The following is a 9,782-nucleotide window of genomic DNA, read 5'->3' as shown; positions in this document are numbered from 1 at the left end:
TAGCTGAAGACTGCTAGGTATTCACTTTTGTCGGTTTAATTGTATTATTTTACTAATGATTATGAATGCTTCAGTTGATGTGTAGAGATAGCAGCAGTGGCGGAGGAAAGCATTGGAGTCTAGCGAGTATTCGACCTTTGGATTATATTTTGATAGGCGCTACGCGTATATTTTGTTATGTCTATTGAGACATCGATTATTGATTATTATTTTGTATGCGCCTATGCGCACGGATATGTTATTTCTATTTGGACATTGAGATTGGGCGTGCCAGACTCTATGGGCACCGTCTATTAGCTTTATTTCCTATTTTTGTAGAATGGCAAACTCAAAAGCTAAAAGCTTGTCATATTTTTGTAAATTGGGCTATTATTGAGCATGAAGATGGAAATATACATAAAATACATGCTTTGTGAAGCACTCACACAAGGCATGGGGGGAGATTGAACCCAATTGGTCTCTTGCTTCTTGTCGTTCATGCTTTTACATTGTTTTTTGTGCAAAAAGGTAGAGTTCATTGTTTTTGGGGACCTTCCGGGATTCACTACGTGAGCATACTGCGTCCGATCTGCGCACCACATTTAGAAATGAGTCAAAAGTATGCTTAGTCAGATAGGCTTACTATAATATTTTTGGGCTGATGCAATTTCTACTACCATATATTTGATAAATAGATCCCCTATGCATTGATATTGGTTGTCAAGATGCAAAGGAGGCATAGTATCAAAAAAATCCCTCATATGAATATCTTAGAGTCTTTAGATTTGAACCTCTTTACCATCATGTACCCAAGGAAAAATGCAATAATCTGGATCTTAAGTCAATGAAATCCATCTTTCTTGGTAAAGAGGATGTACTAACTCACCTATGGGATTCGCAGGCTTGTAAGGTTATCCACAACCATGATATTTTTTTCCATGAGGAGAAGTTGCATAAGTAGCTTGAGCAAGTAGTTGACGTACACAAGGTGGTCTTTCAAGAGGAGCCTCTTGTTACCACATACAGCTAGCTAGAAAGTCTACAATTGATATTCTAGTGGTCCATGATCATGATATTGAATAGGATGTATATGTCCCATAGCCCATTTTGAGACGATCTACTAGAGATAGACATCAGTTTGATCAGTTTGCACCCTTCATGGACTATCTTATGATGATAGATTCTAATAAGTCCCTTACTTATTAGGAGGCCATACATAAAGATGCTAGCCACTTTTGGAAGAGGGCCATGTATTTTGAGTTTGATTCACTATAGAAAAATCATACATGGGATTTAGTTCCTTTGCCTACTAGTGAAAAACATGCATTACCATATAAGTGGATGTGCAAGTTGAAGAGTACCCCTAGATGCCCCAAGCCAATATACAAGACTAGATTAGTTGCTACGAGTTTTAAGCAGGTGCATAGTATTGACTTTGATGAAGTCTTTCTCTTGTAATCACAAAATGACTACCCTACATTTGGTTTTTGGCCTTGGTTGCATAGTTAGATTTGGATCTTTATCAGATGGATATAACAACAACGTTTTTGCATGTGGACTTGTATGAGGATATCTATATGCAACACCCTAATGGCTTTATGGAAAAGGATAGGGAGCATGTAGTGTGCAAGTTGAGAAAGAGCCTTTATGGCTTTAAGCTAGAATGACAACATAAGTTTTATGCTTTCATGCATTCCCAAGGATATACTCACAGTGACATGGATTTATGTATTTATATGAAGAAGGCTCCTGATGAGACAACCTTATTATCTTTGTACTTTATGTTGATTTCAAGGAGATATCATGATGATGATGAGTGGATGCATTGAAGACTCAGCTTAAGAAGAGCTTTGAGATGAAGGACATGGAGCAAGCCTCACATTTCTTAGTATGTGCATCATGCGTGGTTTCTCTAAGGGGTTCCTTTATCAATCATAGTAGATGTACATATAGAAGATGTTTGAGTGATTTCATATATAAAATGCTAAGCATATTGGTTGTCCTTTACCTTTTCATGTGAGGGTCAGTCAGGCTAACTGTGCCCAATCACATGAGTAGAAGGCTAAGATGACCAAGTTCCCTTATGTATCCACAATGGATAGTTTGATATCTACCATGATAGCCACTTGCCTTGATATAGTATTTTCAATGGGAGTTGTGGCATGCTATATACTCATATAAGTTACTCATGAATATATGTGTGCATTGCATGGGTTCAAAATACGGTATTTTTAAAATACCATGTTTATACATTTTTTTACATACAGAAGGGTGTAATACAAAGGGGTTATTTACAAATTGAATAGAAAAGGGTTATCTTTTATTTAGGAAAAACTCATGGATAAGGATATTTATAAATAGCCCTTGAATGCACATGATGTAGAGGATATACATATAGTAACCTCCTCGAGGCTATATATCTACACTTAGTCAAAAACATTGAGATATTGTCAAGGGTATCAAAAGTACCTAAAAGGCCATGCACATATATGAGAATTTGCTATGGTTGCCAAGATACTACAATCATGGGTTACATTGACTTTGATTATTCAAGTCATACAAAGAGTACAAAATCCACCTCTTTTCTATATCTTCACTTTTGTTGGAGGTAGTATTTCTTGGATGTCTAAGGTATAGAAGTGTATGGCCTTATCACTACTAAGGCTAAGTATATTGCAACCATTAAGGCTTGTAAGGAGACCTTGTGGTAAGGTTACAAACCTCAGTATTATTGTTACTTCTACACTGTATTTGGATTCTATGTGTATTATTTAGTTGGCCAAGAATACATCTTCCATGTGAAGACAAAGCACATTGTGATGCGCTATCACTTCATCAGGGAGGTGGTAGAGGACAAATTTGTTGAGCTTGTTAAGATCTTGATTGATAAAAATCTTGCAGATCTACTTACCTTTTTCCCTTCCTCAAGAAGATGATGGGTGTAGAATGAGATGACCTCTCATCTTGTGGTACTTTATGTACATTTGTACTTTGTCAACTTTTTCTTGTTTTCTCCTCACTCAAGGCACATTTTCTTTTAAGTAGGAGGTTGTTGCTGTAGGAAATGACAAGGTTCCACCAGGAAAATTGGATGTTGAATTAAGGAGGTGGAGGATAGTTTTGGTCATAACCAATCTTTGTAAGTGTAAACATGCATCTATGATGGTAGTTCTTGGATATACTGAGCAAGTTATCTTGTACTCTACTTATGCTATGGGCCTTACCATGTCAATTGGTCATAGAAATCTGTATGAAGCATACTTGATGGGAAGATATGAGGGCTCTAAATCGAGTCTTAGAAATATACACAATAGGTGTATGGTAGGGGATGAGAGAGTGTTGTGTAAAAAGAATTTAGTGGACCGTCAAGTGGATCTAACATCAACAATACTAAAGGAGTACCAAATAACGATTGACCTACACTATTAGCAAATAGTTGTTTGACATGCCTAGATTGATTGCAGCTCTAACATTTGATCATTTTGCATGGTTGACTCATTAAAATTATCAATTACAAATGTTAATTTATATACTATCGTAAGCAATTCGACTTGAAGAATAACTTCATTATAATTCCTTGAAATTCGTTTGCATCACACAATACCCTAATGTTAGCTTTTCATAAGACCAAGAGCTTGATATTATAGGTATATCATGGCACAGCTTGCAAACCCTCTTTAGAGTTATATCATTCAAAACTTTCCATGGCACATCCCAAGGTGGACACCAAAAGTGAAAGCCTTACATAAGACCAATGATACAAAAAAAGAGTTGAATATATTTTGCCAATTTGCCTACACTCATACTTCGTAATAAAGACAACTTCCACTTTACACTCCTTCCAAATAGCATGCTGGCCTTGTGTAATTCAATGAACGTGTTTTTCTATCGGGTCACCACTTCACTTACAAAAACAATGTGTACCATAGAAACCTAATGGTGTAGCAAAGGCATGCAAAGGCATGGGTTGCCCATGATGTGGATAAAGATATACACATGTAAACACGCATTGTGTGTACACATGCTTATGCGTGCATGTGTGTCCATCACTGTCCAAAGAAATCTACTTAGCTCCACATGCTTGTGTGTATATACGTATGTGTGTGCATGTGTGTTTGCAATTGACAAGAGTAATCTCTTGGGGGGTGCACCTATTAAAAATCATCCATATAATGCGCATTCAAACAATATTAAAAATATACCCTTTCTTTACATGTTATAAGGCCATACAATGACCCATTTTACTTTACTAAATTTACGTTTTTTTTTCCAAATTATAATTTAAAAATCCCTTTTGTAAATATAATCGTGTAAATTTTACTAAATAAATACTATTTTCTTTGAACTCACGTGGTATCTTACATATTTTATAAGACAGACTCCCCAGGAGTAAACTAGTCACCATCATATGCATGTGTATACATGGTTATGTGGACTATCATGACTCTACAACATGTCCATAGAAATTTAGTGTTTCCCTTAATATGGCAGGCTTGCACACCCTCTCTAGAGCTAACAACGGTCAAACTATCCATGGATGATGGCACATATTGAAGGTGGACCCCCAAAGTGAAGGCATTAATTACATAAGACCAAGAATACAAATAAAGAGTTGTATCGTTTTGGTTAATTAGCCCACGCTCTTACTTCTTAATAACATTACTAGGTGGCTTGCACTTTAGAATCTGCACTATGTAATTTACTCAACATATATTTTTTCATTGGGTCATGGCTTTTCTCACAAGCAAAGTGCACCAAACCTAATGGTGTGGCAAAGGTATGGGTTGACCATATTGTGGGTACACATACACTCAATTGTGTGTGCATGCGTGGTGATTTCGTGCGCATGTGTGTCTATCATGGGCACGGTCAATCTAATTATCTACTCGCCTTCATAGGTATGTGTGTAGACAACATATCCAAAGACTTGGTGATGTGATGGGCCATCATACTTTTGGGGAGACGAGAGAGAGAGAGAGAGAGAGAGAGAGAGAGGTGTGTTTAAGATTCAAATTTGTGATTGTGAGTTTTGACGAGCAATCCTCACCTTGAAATTGAATAGGAGAAGCCAAAACCTACAAGTTGCCCATGGACTTTGTCTTTGTTCTTCCGCATCTTTAGTCTTAGGCCTTTGAGGATGGTTGCACGCTGCCAGACTTGCGGATCGTTTCTAGGCTAACTAACGCGTGTAGAAAGCAAGGCAAAAGGAAAACGAAGACAAGGGTTGCATGGCACATCTGACGTTCTGAGCCTTGAGGGTCCCACTAATAGCCGAACATGCGCCGTGGCGAATCTGGTGATATCAGTCACTGTACAAGAGGTAAAATTGACGTTCTGAGACGATTACCTAGATGGGAGTGTGACGTGCCGAGGTGACGTGTCGTGTCGGGACCACAGCCGTCAAATTTGATTCTCATTCGTTACTTCCTTTTAGAAAGCTTGGAAAACCAGGCGACTGCGGAATAAGCTCGGGAGTCGGGAGTCGGGAGTCGGGGAAATGGCGCAGACGCCCTTCTCCGTCTTCGTCATCATCATCGTCTTCTTCTTCTTGTCACTGTTTGCAGGTCTCTCAGTGTCGCCATTAATAGTAGCAGCAGCAGCTTCTTCTTCTTCTTCTTCTTCCGGCCCTCCGCTCCGCGTCCTGATCCCATACAAGGTCGGCTTCGAGGAGTTCGTCAACTGGACAGGCCCCCCTCATCATAAGCCCGCCCTCAGCACCACCTTCGATGGCTTCTGTGTCCAAGTCTTCCTCCAAGCCATGTCCCGCGTTCACCCTCGGCCCGCCTTTCATTTTGTTGGACACGGCGACGGTCTTTCCACCCCTAGCTACAATGACATGGTCGACATGGTTCACAATAGGGTCAGTGCCTCTCCCTGCTTTAATTGCCTGTGTCCATGCTTGTAATATAATCTTTGTGATGCTGGTAATAGTAATCATGGTGTTATCCATCGCGCTAACGAATTCCTAGCAGGGGATCATTGGTTTCACCCAAAATGTGTGTTTCTGTGTCTGTGGTTTTTCTGTGTGTGTGTGTTGTGGGGGGGGGGGGGCGCGGGAAACAGGGAGGGGGAGGGTTTCACAGGTAATTTTAGCAGAATTCCCATTATAATTACACCTTGTGAATTACATCAACATTAGAAGTCACTATGAGGGAGGACTCCATACCTAGTGGGTGGAGGCATCGGGCTGCCGGACATCGGTGGGGGTGTGCAGCCACCAACCGCACCTACCTAGGTATGTGGTGCGTGCTCATCAGAAGCTCATGATGTTGAACATTCTATGGAAAAAGGAAGGGAAAAAAACCCCTTTTCCCAGACAACTGTCAAAACTTCTTGTGTGTATGTGCACATGCTGCATACACATCCTTGTGCAGGCGCATGCATATGTGCCTGCGTGCGGTGTTCACGAAAAACCAAGGTTTTATGTCGACCAAACTGCGAAGTTTTTAGAGCAGCTACCAGGAAGTTTGAAATTTGACAAAATATAACTTCATTTTAGTTATACATTTGAGAAGTGTCGTTCAAAAGCACTGGGGGAAACCTGCAACTTTCAAAATCGAAGGTGTTTGGATCATCTGTTTAAATGTCTTAATGTTTAAACATATTGCTCTGATGATTTAGTTCTAACACCTTGCTGTGCTATCGAATTGATCCCAATCATCAGGAGGCAGACATCATTGTGGCGGACCTTACGATCAACAGAGATCGAATGGACAAGGTGGACTTCACTCTGCCTTACATTCAGTCCTCACTTGTGATGGTGGTACCTCTCACACATGGGAAGCCCACCACCATGTGGGACTTCCTGCATCCCTTCTCATTGCAGCTATGGCTGGTAATAGGATGTGCCTTCCTTTCCACTGGGATGCTGCTTTACATCCTGGAAAACAAGAACCCAGAATTCATGAAGGATTCCAGGCATGGCAAGCACAGATCTCGTCCCAACCCTGAACCTGTTGATTCTAGGACCATGAGAGGTTCACCAACATCAAACACGAGCTGTAGCAGAACAGATAGTATGCAACCGCGCCGCATTTGTGAGGGAAGCCCTCATGAGGTGCCTTCTCATCCCAATGAGGAGAATAGCAACAACAATGACCACACTGGCGTCGATGAGAATACCACCATGGAACCGCCTTTCAATGGCAGCCTAGGAATCGAAGCTCAGCGCTCAGTTCATTCTCCTCTAAACTCCCCGGTTTCCCACAAGCAACGGCTCCTCAATGCCTATTGGTGTGTTATAAATCCTTATTTTCAAACTGATTTTTAATCAGACTATTAATATAAGCTTAATCAAGCCACAGTATACAACTGAATAACTAGTTTCAATTTCAGCAATTCAACTTACAAAGACAGATCTTGAACTGTATCTATTAGGGTAAAATTAAATATGTATTCGGATTGAAGCAACCTGCACAACATATTTCACACGATTTGTATGCTCCTTCCCATACTGTTTCTAAAGAAAATTTTGGATCAGGTTTACATCACTGTGCGTGTTTTTTTCTCAGCGTAAGTACTCGTTTCAAGCCTTCAATGTCTCACCCATTTTTCCTTTTACTCTTACAACCAGGACCTGATCACAAGAGACTAATGCTGAGATATATTTGATGCAGAGGAGTATGTAAGAACACATACAGGACGCATCGTTACTGTTGCTTGGCTGTTCACTGCGCTAATTTTCTACTCTAGCTACACAGCAAGCTTGGCATCCCAGCTTTCTGCTCAGCAGCTCTTTCCTACCATTCAAAGCTATGAAGGCCTGCTAAAGAGTAGCACTAAGCTTGTTGGTTATCAAAGCGGGTCATTTGTGGGAGACTATCTAAGGCACTTGGGTTTCCCACACCGGAGATTAAAGGCATATGCTTCTCAAGAAGACTATGTGAAAGCTTTACAATCAGGTCAAAGTAATGTGGCGGCTGTTCTCGATGAAACCCCTTACGTGCAAATTTTACTGCAGAAGCACTGCAATGATTTAACTAAAGCAGGCGATCAGATTGCCTACTTTGGTGGATTTGGCTTTGTAAGTTGCCGAACTCCCTTTATAACTTGCTATATGAGTGTTGGCTTTGTCTATGTCTTGCGGTTGGCCACAGTGGCAATTTCTCATGCCTTAGGTGAGTATCCATTTGCCTCATTAATGGAGGCAGCCATGCCCAATCAACTTTGGCTCAAAGAAGTATTACATGGCCAGAGGCACTGCACTGGTTTGAGACAAGGTTGCATTAAGCACTTCTCCAAGGCTGTTCAAGAATGGAGCAAGTCTGCATTACAACCATGAATGCAATGCAGTGGCAGAGACTGCCAAAGCATCATATATAATGTTAGAGCCACTGCCCGTTATATGACTCCGTGTTACGCCAAGATGGCCTTCACCAAGTGATGAACAGTCCTCCTTTGAGTGCAGCCTCAAGCTTTAGTTCGAATAAGTGATCAGAAGTAACTACCATAAATGATCACATTGTTTGTTTAACTGCCCTTATATATAACCGCAGTGAAAATCACTCTTCCTATAATTGCAGGCTCAAGCTTGACTTTGAATAAGTGATCAGCAACTTACTGTACTGTCATAGCCACTACTGTAGGCGATCACGAATTCTCCTGTAAGCGCAGCCTGTTTGATTAATCGACCAGCAGCAATGCGCCATTGCCACTCCTGTAATGGCCAAAATGAGAACTCTCAAAATAGGGTCCACACTTGACATCAGTAGATGCATTCATTCTAGCAAGCATGAAATCTCCATCAAAGTGTACATTTGATATACACAGAGGTCCCAGAAAGCTATATTGACAGCAAAATGAATCTTCGTTGCAGGCCGTGAGCAAGAGTTTACCATTGCTGACGAAGAAGATATCAGAGGGGATCCTGGAGATGGCTGAAAATGGGGATCTGCAGAAGCTGAAGGATAAGTACCTGGTTAAAAATGGGGACTGCAAACCCAACATGGCTCCTGATCACTTACAGTTGAGCAGGTTCGCTGGGCTGTTTATCATCTTCGGGGGATTGTATGCGATCTGCGTGCTGTGGAGGATCGCAACCAAGGCCCCCTCATACTGGAATGCTGTCACACGCATGACCAGACGTCAATTAACATCGAGATCATTGAGCAGAGGCTCAAGAAGGGTAGCCGATGAACCTGGGATCGTGTAATTAGTAATGATCGTACATCGTGTTATGTATATCATATGTGGGTTCCTCTGCAATTCAGTGCCCAAAATTTGTAACATATTTGAGCAGTGACTACGATCAACATTCAACAATTGTATTATTTGTAACATATTTGTGCAGCGACATGCAGAAAGAAATTTCTTGAAAGGGGACGAGGTGGTATCATCTGACCTTGGGGAATTGAGAGGAAAGGACATGGCCAGGATTATGAAGTCAATTGCCTAGTCATGATGCTTCACTTAGTTTGTATGTAAAACTAATTTAAATATCATGCCTAAAAAGGGAATCTATTAACACATCGGACTCACCATAAGCAATTGATACGCCTATGGCTTCTTATATATATATTTTTTGTCATAGAAAATCAATATGACTCTTTATAGAATTTATGAGAATTAAAAAAACTGACTTAATCACAAGGCTTGCATGGCAAGAGTAGGGGTTAAGTAAAACACTTTAGTGAAGTGAAGCAAAAGAGTTACAAAAATTGACCAATCTATTTGCCTACAAATACTCGGTTACCCAACTATAAGATGTCATTTTACAAGTACATTGTAAGACATATAAATTTCCTTCTTATGTTACCGTTTTTATATTTATTTATTAAAATAATGATTAGGTGTATATGTAGATA

At 40.3% G+C, this 9,782-nt stretch overlaps 1 protein-coding gene across 1 annotated transcript; it reads left to right on the top strand.

The window, feature by feature from the left end:
- The first annotated feature begins 5,422 nt into the window (after positions 1-5,422).
- LOC148012032 (glutamate receptor 3.3-like) lies at positions 5,423-9,387 on the top strand. Its single transcript, XM_087669586.1, has 5 exons — positions 5,423-5,839; positions 6,644-7,212; positions 7,460-7,491; positions 7,596-8,002; positions 8,795-9,387. Exons 1-5 carry the CDS (start codon positions 5,477-5,479, stop codon positions 9,128-9,130), a joined length of 1,707 nt encoding a protein of 568 aa, XP_087525712.1. The 5' UTR covers positions 5,423-5,476; the 3' UTR covers positions 9,131-9,387.
- The last annotated feature ends 395 nt before the right edge of the window (positions 9,388-9,782 follow it).

This window comes from Lygodium microphyllum, chromosome 27, assembly GCF_053477565.2.
Source record: "Lygodium microphyllum isolate KBCC chromosome 27, Lygodium_microphyllum_v1.1.10, whole genome shotgun sequence".
NCBI classification, from domain to species: domain Eukaryota; kingdom Viridiplantae; phylum Streptophyta; class Polypodiopsida; order Schizaeales; family Lygodiaceae; genus Lygodium; species Lygodium microphyllum.
This window is presented reverse-complemented; position numbering and strand designations above follow the sequence as displayed.